At 40.7% G+C, this 14,264-nt stretch overlaps 1 protein-coding gene across 1 annotated transcript; it reads right to left on the bottom strand.

Moving 5' to 3' along the window:
- Positions 1–455: 455 nt before the first annotated feature.
- Positions 456–11,839, bottom strand: dhtkd1 (dehydrogenase E1 and transketolase domain containing 1). Its single transcript, XM_061035722.1, has 17 exons — positions 11,590–11,839; positions 11,212–11,364; positions 10,375–10,586; positions 10,078–10,272; positions 9,654–9,923; positions 8,654–8,825; positions 8,287–8,485; positions 6,941–7,253; positions 6,760–6,844; positions 6,534–6,673; positions 6,274–6,424; positions 6,059–6,165; positions 4,364–4,528; positions 3,707–3,789; positions 3,278–3,444; positions 1,635–1,720; positions 456–1,538 (listed from the first exon to the last, which is right to left on the bottom strand). The coding sequence occupies exons 1-17, from the start codon at positions 11,759–11,761 to the stop codon at positions 1,437–1,439; spliced, it is 2,772 nt and encodes a 923-aa protein (XP_060891705.1). The 5' UTR covers positions 11,762–11,839; the 3' UTR covers positions 456–1,436.
- Between the last annotated feature and the right edge of the window lie 2,425 nt (positions 11,840–14,264).

A 14,264-nucleotide genomic window follows, 5' to 3' on the forward strand; every position in this document is an offset into this window, starting at 1 on the left:
CAAAAAATGGTTTGTTTTGATTCTGGCGCTGGCAGAGTGAGATACCAGTCCCAGTCTTATCTACAGTCCGTGAGTAATGATCGGCTGTGTAGTTTAGGAAGCAGAAACCAGCCACTTATGAGAGAGGGCTAAACCAACGGGAGGGAACCTGGGGGCAGAATCCTGAAGCCTGGAACTAAACTAAGAAAATCCTATTAAAATAAAGGTGCCGTTAGTGGACTCAATACTCAGTGAGGTTATTTATGTTAAGGCTAGTTCACCACATAAACAAATGAGGATTTAAGTAACTCATAAGGGGAAATGAGGCCCGGTGAAACTGATTTAAAAAACACAATGTAGAGCTAGTGGAGAGTGGACAAAAAACTGTCTGTATGAAGAGACACCTTTTCTTTGATATAGCATGTAGGTCTGCTCTTCAACACACATCAGGAGAAAGAACTGAAAGAAACATGATGTTTAACATTGAAAATAAATTTATTTGAAAATATGTATTTTTGAATGATTTGGTTTATGTACATTAGCCCTTTAATGCCACTAGTTATCAATTCAAGTCTTGTTTAAACGGTGATTTCATGTAATGATGAAAAACTTCTTGTTCTAAATTTACTCAATGAAACGTCCAAATTCATCAAACTCGAGCTTTGATTAACATTTAACAAAATAGTAACAAATCCCTTTGTAAGCTCAGAAATACAGATCCCATTCTTTTTTTAAATGATTTTTTTTGGGGTTATCAAACCCGGGCTGCTGCGGAAAGGACTCATCCATAGGACATTGTAGGGGAGCTGCTGGTGACCTCTGTGCTCTCATTCCTACATAAATATTTAAAGGACGGTGATTAGGGTTCTCTATCAGCTTAGAGCAGATATGATCTGTTCGGATCAGTACACCAATGAGCATGAACTCATGCAGACTGAATGAACGAGATGACTTAACAGTGTTTAGCTCAAACTTGAGATCTTACAGGCAGATAAATTGCAGTCCAGAGTGCAACAAACATGACGGTCAACTAAAAGTGCTTCCTCACCACAATCACATTGTAAACGTTGTCTCTAAGGCCTTGATTTAGATTCAAACCAAATTAGAAGTCATTAGTTCTCATCGTAGTTCCTGTAAGTGAACACATGAAGGATACCAGCAGAGTAAAAGAGAACGGGGCAGACAGGAAATCTGGCCGTGCCTAAAAACTATAACACGATGAAAACCATTTTTCAGCCTGTGAATATAAATAAAAATGATCCAAACAGAACCTTACCACTTCAATTTCCTTCTTTATATTATTGATCAATCTAATTTAAAAAACGGCAGATCCATTCCATCGAAAGGTCCCACTTATTTGCCATGCACCATCCCCATGTGGTGGGAAGACCACTGTAGATACGTTATGTAGTAATGACTGATGTAGTGTCGTTCTGATGCTTGTGTCCTGTTCGGTGTTAGGAGAAGGTAGAGGTGAGGATGGCCTCTTGCTGCTGTTGATGGAGCGTTCCAATGCCGACAGCAGGGGCGGGAAGAGCAGGTCGGCTCACCAACCGCAGCTAAACAGGAGAGAGGAGTATGAAGTATGACTCATGTCAAAGTTTGATTTCAGAGCCAAACATTTTTCACAGTATATTTTGTGGAACAGTGCTCACCTTGCAGGCCAGCTGCTTCTCAAACCTGGGAGCTACAAACGACCAGGGACCCATGTTCTCAGGCTCCTCCTGACTCCAAACAAACTCTGTGGAGGAATAAATATAATTAGATGACAAATAAAAAACCTGATTCACTGTTTTCTGTCCACATCACACAATGGGGAAATTTGTTCATACATATTTTTCAAGATTTATTTTTGGGCTTTTTGTGCCTTTATTGTAGATATAGGACATAATAGGAAACCAGGGAGAGAGTGTGGGGAATGAAATGTGGGAAAGGAGCCCCAGGTCAGACCAGAACCTGAGCTGCCCGCCTGCAGGACCATGGCATCTGCACATGGGGCGCTCACACCAACCACCAGGCTCTGGCAGCCCAAGAATAGTTTCTTCTTTAAGTTACTTTCTTGCCCTTTCACCACAGAGAGAATATACATTCAAAATCAAACGAGAACTGGATTTACTTCAGTGAGTTTGTGCCGGGGAGAGTAATGAAACACAAGAAGGTGAAGTGAAACTTGAAGTGAGGAAATGTCTTTCAGCACAATGGGCCTCATTCAACAACATCTGCTAGGAAGAAATTACTTCTTAAAATCCACTACAGCAGTTTTAAAGATTCAAAACTTCAGCTTCAACATCAAATCTGATACAAACCTCGGAGGGATTTCAGAATTCAAGCTCTTTATAATAGCTGTCATCAATCCTCTCTTTCTGATGTCGAAATAATTGAGTTTTTAGATCGTTAGAAAAACCAAAGTCATGTTCATACACTTATTTTGAACGCTACAAACACAAAGCATTCCTAGGTGAAGACAAGGATGTTAACACTGTAGCCAGTAGTTCCTCATTCTTGAAAAGTTTTGCAAAACAAAATGAAGCAATCACAGATTAAGTGTGGATTGACAGACACTCATTTTGTTCACACTCCGTGGCTGAATAACAAAAACACCTCTGCAGTCACCCTGCAGTGAATTCAATTAGCTGAGACTTCAGATTGCTGTGTGTCAGAAAAAAACGAACGCATTAGCGTCGACTGCTTTCTTTACAAGATGTCTACTGTTGTCCTGAAGACTCGCAAACCAAAGAGCCGACTGTCGGGTCTCTATTGAAGTTTGCTGCACGCAGCTGAAAAGCTTTCAACTCACTATGACTCACATCGGCTTCTGCAATTATTTTGTTTCCTGTGTGACACTCAAAGTGAGAATGATGTATCTCTGAGGTAGTGTGGTATAATGTATTTTTAAAAAGAAAGGTCAAAAGCCACGACTCACTGCGGATCCCTGTCACTGAAGACCAAAACCAAACACGATGTGTCCAAAGAAGCGACCAAAAAAAATCATGACTGTCAGACAGACTAAATGTTCTAAAGATGCCTCTTGATCTAAATCTTGATCTTTTTTGTGTGAAAACGATCTCACATTATATTAGCCTTTGTATTTACTGTGGGGTTATTGTTGTCCTCTGAAGTGATATGATGATCTGATTGGTAATTTATGGTGAGGAAAACAGTCATTCACAAGGAAAAGTGACTAAATCCAAGTGTTAAATAGATTTAGTGAAAGTTTAAATGTGCTCATAAACAAGCCCTGGTTTGTCCTGGTAAGCAGTCAGTGTGTCTAAAACAGTGAAGGGAGTCCCATGTGTACCTTTGGCGTTTGTGTATTTGGTGAGCTCCTGCCGCAGAGCCTCCAAAGGGAACGGACACAGCTCCTCCACGCGGAGGAGTGCAGTGTTCTGATTGGCTGCTGAAGCCTCCCTCTGTTTCAGCAGGGCATAATAATGCTTCCCAGAGCACAGCACCACCTTCTGGACACTGTGTGAAATGACAAAACAATAAAGGGCTTGGTTAAGGTTTGGGTTCCAGACAGGACACGTTGAAGGTGTTTTACTGTAGTAGGCTTTATTAAGAGTTATTAAAGAAATCTCTTAAAAATGTTAACTTTAGAAAACTAGACCAGGAACAGTGCACAGACATCATCACTACACAATACATCCTTACAGAAGTTTCTACACTTGAAACATCACAGATATTGTAATAATTGTGTTTAAAATGTGTCACATTAAGACTTCTGTACCTCTGTGCTGAAACTGAAGAATCACCTATTACAGGTCTGAAAGATGTTCCTGGTGCCAGTTCAGTCAGACTGGACACTGCCCCCTGCAGAGAAAGAGAGAGTTCAAAGATTTTACTATCAATATGTTACACTTCTACATTGTTTTCAGGTTTTAATTTGTATTTTAAACACTGATACTGAATACATTTGATTGCACACTTTCTTTGCTAGAATTCATTTTAAAATGAAAATATTACAAAATCCTTATTCAATGTATTTATGGTCTGTATTATTTGCTAGATGATTTGGATGAAATCAATAATGCAGACATAACAAAATGAACAATTACAGTAAGAAAAATGGCAAGAGGAGAATTAAACAGCATATTACATTTGGATACCCTGGGTTAATCTTCATGAATGAGAAAAATGTTCTGATTCATTTTCTGTTCTTTATCTATCTCGTATCTCGATCCAGCATGACCATGATGTTTATGTGAAAATACACTTGCTAAGCTATTCTCTGTTGTCTTGAAATGTGTCTCCCCTTCGGAGGTGTGCAGATCGGCAGGAGTGGAAATGGATCCTTCTTTACATTTATATTTTCAAAATTGAAAGTTCATTTAATGTTTTGATTTAGAAGAGAAATCCCGACACCCCTAATATTCACTGTGCTTACGGAAAATCGAAGCAGCATCTTGGGTCCAGCCACGATGAGAGGTTTGCGGAAGTTTCGGATCATTTGTCTCCTCAGCAGGTGGAAGTACTGAGCAGGAGTGGTGGGGTTGACCACGGCCATGTTCACACTGTCACTGTCCACACCGTCCACTTTACTGTCACACATCTACGAGACAGACGAGAACAAAACAGAGATCGATTACAGTTCAGATCATGTGTAAGACAACAGAGAGCACGCTTCAGTAAAGACACATACTCACTTAAATGTCCTTCTAACAGAACATAGATGGATATTCAACTTGTTAACAATGAAAAAAAGAGATATAACTATGTTTGAATTCAACGTTCCTCTCAACTCAGATCTGCTGCTCCATGTGACAAGTTCAAATTCAGTGAATAGAGATGCAATGCTAAGCATTTTAAAAAGGCCCATATACTTGTTTTGGTGATTACATGATGTGTGTGTGTGTGTGTGTGCATTATTCAACACTACTTTCTTATGTGGCAATGTGGAGTCATAGGAGTCCTCAATACAGGTTATAGCAAAGCTCACAGCAGATTCAGGTATTTAAAATGTAAATACACTTTATAGGGGATGTTGAACAGTCAACATTATAAACGTTATCTTTGATCACACATGTTTTATATTTCCCCTCCATCATTCTGTTTAACTGTATTCAGTTGTGAGTGAAACATTTATGCTCTTCACGTCGTCCTCAGAACTTTCAATGAAGAAAAGCCTCCCCATGTTTCAATGAGTCACATTGAAGTCACAAAAAAACATTGAAGTCACAAAAAAAGTACATCGGTTTGACACTTAAGAAAATGACAATTCTTCTTCAGTGTCTGAAATCTCCATTTGCTGCTCACCAAAGTCAAAACTACAGAGCGTCTATAAAAAGGAATCGTAAATAAGGAGGTGATTTCACACATCGACTTCATCTGATCTCTTTTGTTTTGTGACTGCTGCTGAAATGTCACCTTTTATTTTAGAACACATTGTAGCTGTCTATGGTGTGTTAATGTTCTCTGTGATGTATGTGTCTCTTTGTAGAGGTGATATAAACTAACATGTCTGAAGAATGACACTTTTTGCTCTATTTTTACACACATGGGCTGTACATTGGAAATCCACTAGAAAGTCATTTAATATGACTCCTACGTTATTTTTCTTGATTTTCCAGCATTTGTGGGCCATTATGATTATTTAATTTTAGAGCTTTGCCTCGGCACATTAAAACCATCGAGGGGTCAAAGAGCATCAGCGTATTTCAGCAGACTGAAAGCTGTGAAACGTAACCTCTGCACTTGCTGAGGTAAAACATTAATCCTCTATGAAAACTTCCAAGGTGGTTTTGGTGCATCATTGAGCAACAGCCTATAACCTTACAAGACTTAAATATGTCACTTTGTGGCATTCACATCACTCAGGGTGCATGTGTGACCTGTGTTCGCTCTTATCGACTACTCATGGCAGTTGTTTAAGACATCCAGCTGTCTGACAGATAGCTGGAAGTCTTAACACTTGCACTACATATCAATCATATTTAACATGGCCACCATGTTTGTCTTGTTTTCAGACAGTCACACAAATTACACATTACAGAAGCTGAGGTATTGACACGTTCACTATTCAAATCCAATCTGAAGTGGGTTTTTTGGTCTGACATGGATGTGACATTACAGTCCCACAGACCTGCAGGAAGCGCTCCATACGACAGGAAGAGTGTTCCGGTCCAGCTCCATCGTAGCCGTGAGGCAGCAGGATCACCATACCACACTGCAGCAGCCATTTGGCTTCACCTGCAGACAGGACACTTTCATTCTGATGTTCCAAAAAACGTTTACATAAAGTGTAATGTAACAAGCGTTATTAAGATAGCAGCGGAGTCAAAGGGAGCAGAGCTTTACCTCCAGAGATGAACGTATCAAAGATGATCTGTGCACCGTTGAAGAAATCTCCAAACTGAGCCTCCCAGATGGGAAGCAGCTTTGGCTGTGCGATGCTCATACCATATTCAAATCCAAGCACAGCTTCCTCCGACAGCGGGCTGTTGCACACCTAAACACATAAAACTACATTAATATGACATGGCGCATGACATGTCTTCAAATGCCAGGGTTTAGATTATGTTAACAATGAGATATGCTCTGATTAATAGGGATTTCACCTCGAGGAATCCTGTCTGCTGAGGGCTGATGTTGTTCAGAGGGATGTACGTGTCGTTAGTTTCTTGACACACCACCATGGCGTGTCGCTGACTGAACGTGCCTCTTCCAACATCCTGTCCGCTGATTCGGATGTTAAAGCCTGCAACAACAATCCATTTATTAAAAGGAACAACATTCAATGATTCTTAAATCATATCAGATATATTTTCGTATCAGAACTCTGACCTTGTGAAAGGAGAGAGCCAAAAGCCAAGGCCTCTGCTGTGGACCAGTCAAGTTTGGTCCCATCTTCTAACTTCTGCAATCGAGACTGAGTGCATACAAGAGAAGAAAAACATCCTGATGTAGCTGCTGCCTTGTCAACACATGATTATATAATAGAAATAGGCAGGGAGGATGGCTGTACCTGCACATGCGTCTTCCCCAGGTGGCTGTGCATCTGGATTTCCTCGGGGATGTCCACAGATTTCGCTCCCACAAACTGCAGCAGAGGCACAGGGACACCTGTGTCCCAGGTGGTGACTCTGGCCTGGGGTTCCACCAGGTCCCCCCAGCGGCCCTGCAGGTTGGTGGGTGGAGGGCTGTACAGGGTCATGTTGGACAGCTTATCGTTGAGCGTGCTGTAGTATTCGGACTTGATCTTGTCTCGCTCTTCACCGGTCATCAGCCCCTCAGAGATCAGCTGGTCTGAGTAGGAGTCGGGGACGCTCTTACGAGATCTGTGAGGATGCATCAGTTTGACAAAGTATGACTAAACGGCTTCAGATGGCACTTTTAAAGACACTTTTTAGGTTTGACTTCAGGCTGGGAAAAAAAAAATCTCAAAATGGATACATTAAAAGAGATTCTGCACAATAAGCTCGGCCACTTAAGTTACAACTTGATTAGAACAGTTCCTACCAGCTTCACCTGCGAGCCAAACATGAGATGATCTCAGTAGTTGCACAAAGAGTATGAAAGGCTTTTCAGGCCGACTGTTAATCCCTGCTTCTCTTCATCACGTATCTGTAAACATACTTTAATGGTTTGTATTTTAAGTTTTGAATTTGTTTGCTAAAAATACATTTTCCTGACAACCAGAACCAGAACCCCTCTAGAAGCCGGTCTTTAGTGAGAACACAAACATGTGACTTTAGCATATTAAAACAAGTTAAAAACAGCAGCAGATGTTGAGCAATCAAAATGAGCGAAAACCTTTTTTTGAGGACATGTTTCTTTGATCTGCAGTAACATATAAAAGTTGGAATCTGATTTTTTTTTTTTCTTGCTGATTTGAGAAATTATTGTTCAGTAGTCAAAGTGGAGTCTTTAAACAGTGGGTGAACGGTGAGACAAACACTCCCACAACAACAAATGTTATGCCTCCTGCTCTAGAATTTGAAGCGTACGCAAATATCCATTATTGTCCCACTCAGTTAATACTGTACTTTATATGCCCACTGTAAGAGATCAAACTTTACAAACATGCCCATCACACAGTATTTTTTCCTGTGTAATTATAAGTGTCTGTTACGTCATATTTCTAGAAGGCAAAAAAAAAGATCCTAAAAAAGCTAAATTAACCTTGAAAGGAGCTGACATAAACCATCGTATCTTTTTAAACAAATATGTGCGGATACCTCATGGAATGACTGTTTCCTGGTACACAATAAGGAAAGAAGGAAATTCAGTTTCATCACTTGTGTAGGAAACCTAAGAAACATGCTGCACCTTCAGTTCAGACGGAACACAGAGTGAAAAAGAAAAACTGACCGGATGATCTTGTACATGGCTGGGTTGGTGAAAAAAGGCTCATCCAGCTCGTTGTGGCCCCACTGACGGTAGCAGATCAGATCCAGGATGACGTCTTTCCTGAAGAGCCGCTGGTACTCCACAGCCAGCCGAGTGGCCCGCAGCACCTCCTCTGCATCATCGCCGTTTACATGGATCACAGCACAGTTCACCATCTTACCTGGGACACAAAGGTCAGTTTTTGATTAAAGCATGATACCTGTGTCAAGGTAGATTAAGTGCATTACTTGTTGTGTATACAGATTTACATTACTAGACAGTTTTATTCTTGATTAGAAAGACAATAATGTTTATTGTGAGACTGAAGCTGTTTACATGTTTCACTGACCGACATCACTGCAGTACAGAGAGGATCTCGCTCTCTCAGACGGAGTGGTGTAACCAACTTGGTTGTTCACAATAAGGTGGATACTCCCTCCTACTCTGTAGTGAGGCAGGTTTGAAATAGTCAAGGTTTCTGGAACAATCCCTTGGCCTGTAAAAGAGCCGTCACCGTGGACCTGAGGAGAAGAAGAAAAGAAGAAACGTGTTTGATATGAACTGGTGAACTAACGCCTGTATACCATGAAGGTCTAGAGGGGTTTAGCTTCTTTACCTCATGTAGAGTTCGAGCCTTGGATCAAGAGTGGCTTCACCTGACTGATGGTAGAGGACTACAGCTTTAAGGCTACAGTGTCCATGGACACATTTATAAATCTCTGAGCCACTTTTGGCAGCAAATATATTCAGTACCTTTAAAATGTGATTGTTTAAAGACAAGAAGATTTGCTTGTTTGTAAGTCAGGATCATTAATAAACTGTAAATAAATCATTGAGACTGTACACTGACTTGAAGGTGGCTGAATGGAGCATCCTTCATCCCCTCTCTGTGCTCTGAACACTTGTTCTTTCTTGCACTGTGTTACTTGGCGTGTGTGTCTAATTTCCATGGAGAGGTGTCTAACACCTTGAGGCACTTCTCTCTGGCAGAAATCCTGGAGAACACTTCAAGTTACCAAGCTTAGCTTATATTCTCTGTGTGTACATTGTGGCAGAGGCAAAGAGACTTAAGAGGACTTCGACAGTGAGAGGAGAGAGAGGAACAGAGAAAATGACTGGCCAGAGTAAATCTCTGACTCGCTGTAAGTCGTTGATGAGACGGTGAATTTAAATCTAAAGTGCCCAGTCGTAAACTATATCAGAATACATTTATTCTAGTAAAATAAAAATGTAATTACAACAAATAAGGAAAGAAAGTGTGGTATGACATCATTTTCTGTCACTCTTCTTATTGCCACTTTTAAATAAAGGCGAGAATTTTGAGTGAGGTACTTGCTTTGAATGTATACCTGCAGACAGACCACTTGGTCCCCTGGCTGTGCTTTGTCTTCTGGTGAATAGTCTCCCTCCTTCCTGAGCTGCTGCCTTGCCCGGGCTTTTCCCTGAGCCACAGGGTTGATTGCCTCCAGGTGAGACGGGTTTGGCAGCATGGTCACGTGAATAGGGCGTGCGGCTCCGAACTCTAACTCCACCGAGGAGGTGAGGTGGGAGAGGACGTCGCCGATGGAAGGCGAGGTGTCAGGGAACTCGCTGAGGCCGCGCATCTTTCGGAACATGAGCTAAAGAGAAGGAGTATCAAATAACGGCACTGTTAGATTTTCTGACCCTTTGTTTGAGCTTCTATTAACCCATGCTGCTAATTACAGGAGTGACAAATAAACGGTCATCTTTTCTTGTCGTGCATAATAAAAAATGTCTCATCTGCTGATTAACCTCGGGCGGGAACTTCAGCAGGCCTGTCAGGAGGTTGAGTCTGCCTCTGTGCGGCATGCCGATGACAATGTCAGTGACGCCGCTGTGAGCAAACTGGTAGAAAAGCTCATAAAAGAATCCCATCATGCTCTCTGCTCCTTCTCCTCCGTAACGTTTCACAGTAGCAAACTTGGTGGCCAGAAAGTGGTCAAATTCCTACAACATGTGAGACAAAAATAATCGGATTTATGACATTTGAAAAAAAAAAAAAGTGACAACACGCGTTGATTACGTTACCCTCTTCGTTCGCCGACTGACCTGAGACTCCAGCATGATCTTTGCCAGCTGCCTCTTCTCCTCTCCGGAGAAACTATTCTTCTTGAGTTCCTCAAAGCGGTCGGCGAACCACTCCCGCTCCTCCAGGCTGCTGAGCTGACTGGTCTCCACTGACAGGTGGCCACAGTACGCTCCTTTCAGATAGGCCTCGACCTCCTCAACCGAAGCCTCCGCTTTGCCAAAGTGTCGTAGACCTGCAGGAGAATGACGGCACAGACACTTGATGCCTTGTCTCTTTTGGATGCCCTAATCTTTAGTGATTTTGATGGTAATTTTATTGGGGTGATTATTATTCTATTGAATAGTATAACTGCATTAAAATTACTCATGTATGGGGCGCTGGTGGCGCACAGTGGTTAGTGCGCGCGCCCCGTGTATGGAGGCTGTCGTCTCAAGCGGGCGGCCCGGGATCACATCCCACCCGTGGCTTCTTTCCTGCATGTCATTCCCCTCTCTCTCTCTCTCCCTGATTTCCGACTCTATCCACTGTCCTATCTCTCCATTAAAAGGCATAAAAAGCCCAAAAATAAATCTTAAAAAAAAAAAAAAAAATTACCCATGTATTTACTGTTAAGTAATACATTTATATATTTTTTAAATCAGATGTAATGACAGTCTTTTAATATATAAAATCATAAATATTACATTTTTTAAGTAAAGCAAAAAACAGTGTTTCCCAGAAGGCATGAAAGAAAACTACCTCACATGTGATGTGTACTTCAGTAAATGTTCATCATAACAAACAAACATGATTAGTATCAGTATGCATTGTTTATTATGTGATATGCACAGCAGGGTCCTTCCACAGCGGTCACCTACCTGAGGTGTTAAGTTGTCCTCTGATGGTGGTAGTCAGCATGTCTATCTCCGGGACACTGTCAGCAACAGGGTTTTCAGGTAGTAACGGGTTAATTTTAGCAGCCTTGTGTCCATGTGCTCTGTATGCCTCCACCAGACGGGCAAGGCCATGATCTGATCACAAAGCCAAACAAGAAACCTCCGTCAGGATGAGCCGTCCTAAAACCACAGCCTGCAACTTCATGCAACTTTAGGCTCAACCAAACATGTGAATCAACAATGAACCACCAGGAGACAACTTTTTACTAAACTTAACAAATACTTGTCAGAAAGTCACAAAAACTCCACGCACACAGTCTCATCATGTGTTGTTAAATCATCCGTACCCCCCATACTGACCTTGGTTCAGCGCTGCGATGCACTCGCTCTGCAACTTGTGCAGGACCTCGGTCTGTTTGGGTCGGTATCCGTAAACACCTTTCTCCGTGTGATAGCAGCACCTGACAACCTGCCGAGCGACACTCGGTGGCAGTCTGCATAGTGACTTTTTCAACAATAACACGGCCGACATGTTTTTGAAAGCGTGCGGCTTTACGAATCTTAAAAAAAAAACTGCTACCAACAACCACTACAGGACGTCGGCCATACTGTCGAAAGAGGGACGTAATGGGAGGAGACGCCGCGACGGAAGCCAATTGGCCGGGACTTTTCTGCTAGTTGCACAACACGAGGAATAATTTATCTTATTTTTTATTTAATTTTTTTTGTAATTTTGCCTTGTACATGTTAGTAAAGTAATTTCTTGTATTATAAATGAATACATTGCAAAAAGTTTTGAAATGTAGTTGCACTCGTGACGTAGCGCAACAAGTGTCAAGCGACGAGATTTGTGCTGCGTTCACGGGGTCCTTGTAAATGACAAACTTTCAATTTGAAAGTATCATAGCAAGATTTCAAGTGGTTTTGATCAGAATTGTAGGCTGGTTTAATGTTTTTATATGTTGATTCTTGTCATTGATCGCGCTGAATTCCCACCTACCTTTGTTTAGCATGTGTACAGATGGTTACAACCCAATGTACTATCCACCTCTTTCAACAAATCATTCACAATGAAAGTTGTACCGTTCTCTTGAAATATACTTAAACTGATATCAAAGAAAAAAAAAGGTTGATTTAAACCAGGTGTGAACCCACAACACACCTTTTAATGCTTCCCCATTATGCAAAGATTAACGCAGCATTAAATATTATATATATAATATAGCCTAGGCTACTACATGAACTTCACCACTGGGTGGAGGCATTTTTAGTTTTTCACAGTAGGAGTCAGTTGTAAAGCATATGAAATAAAAAAGTAGCCTATTCGTTTTATGTAATTCATAAGTAACTGGATGCTGCTTTTATGACATCTTGTATATTATCCTGGGGAAAAAATGATTTTGATTGTGTTGTTAGGAGTAGTGACAAGCATTTGGTTTTACCTTTTGAAGTAAACTTTAATTGTAGATGGTTAAAATAAATTCTTGCATGATGATTTTGAGTTGATCTCCTCAAACTTGTGTCACCCCAATGACTTCCAAATATTTCTCATCTTTTGATAATTTAAAACATTAATACTTATCATTGTTTTGGTTAATCTTAGAGGCCAAATCAACCAAAAAAAAATAGGATAATACATTATTTCATTAGCCATTCTTACCAGCTCCTGTATATGGACTTGTATTACTGGGGCACTTGTTGAAACTAGAATACATTTTAATCCTCTCCTAAGCATTGGTAAACATTAGGTTTTGGATAGTTGAATCACATTATGATGCATTTGGAGAAAGGTTAACCTTTCATAGAAATACAACAAACAGTGTAGAGGAAGAATCAGCGAAGTCAGTGTCATCAGACCTCGATGTAATACTACACAGCATTTTTGTCTTGTTCAAAGGCGAGGCGTTGATCAGATTTGCTGTATTTCAAAGGTGAAAAAGGAAAAGGGAGTCTTTTCTGCACTGTAGACCCTGTGAGTGCTTAAACAAGGTGTGTTTGGTAATTACTGACCCCGGTATGCGTGAAGCTCTTCAATAATATAGAAAAGTGAGTCATTCAGGAAGTCTGATCAGCTCCTCCTGATGTATGAAGTTACTGATTATTAGCAGAATATGTAGCTTCATAGAGCTTCTGTGGATGCATGTTATTGTTGTTGAACTATCAATTAATCATGTAATTTTTTAAAATTTGTCCAAAAAGATATAAAAACACACCACAAGCCTTTGCAAGGCTCCACGTCACCAAAGGTCTGATTTGATGTGAACAGCCTAAAGTCCTAATTTATGAATGACTGTACTTTGATGTTAAACATGGAAAAGAAGCACATGCTGATAAACTGGAGGAGCCAGGGTGCAGAAAATGTTTAGCATATTTGTTTGATGAATATTTCATTATTGGTTTATGGTTTAATCTGTCTGCATATTTCACAAAATCCTTTTATAACAGTCCCAGTCGACCTTAACGCCCTTAAATAACAGTTCTCCAAAACACCCGGTGCGGATTATCCTTTTTAAAATACTTATGGTTCTTAATATCACACCAATAAAGATCAATACGTGTTCTTGATATTGAATATCCTGTGATCACAGTATCATATATTGGCTGTTTTTATGACACCTTTTTTTATAGTGAACACTCCTTTAAATGGATGATTCTAGAAACGGTTATAAATCTTAAAACCCCTCCCCATTAGAAAGCTTGACAGCCTTTAAATCACAAAATCCAGATTCATGATTACTTTAATAGTTTGAATTTATTATGACCCGTAAAATCCTGTCATCCCCGTAGACGTGTGAACAGATGAGGGTTCGGCTGTTTTTAAATGTGGAATGTTATTTTCAACTGAAACTCAAGTCATCACCGGAAGTTTAAAATAAACCATCACACCTAGTTACTAGAAATTAGCAAAGAGAAGCACAACAAAGAGAAACAAGTTAGCGAGACAGGACACACAGGGGGAGGGAGGGGCGGTTTGTAAAATGTTTTTTTTTACAACACTGGACGAGCACGACGCACAAAGACACACACAGTCCATA

Source organism: Labrus mixtus, chromosome 4 (assembly GCF_963584025.1).
Source record: "Labrus mixtus chromosome 4, fLabMix1.1, whole genome shotgun sequence".
Lineage (NCBI taxonomy): Eukaryota > Metazoa > Chordata > Actinopteri > Labriformes > Labridae > Labrus > Labrus mixtus.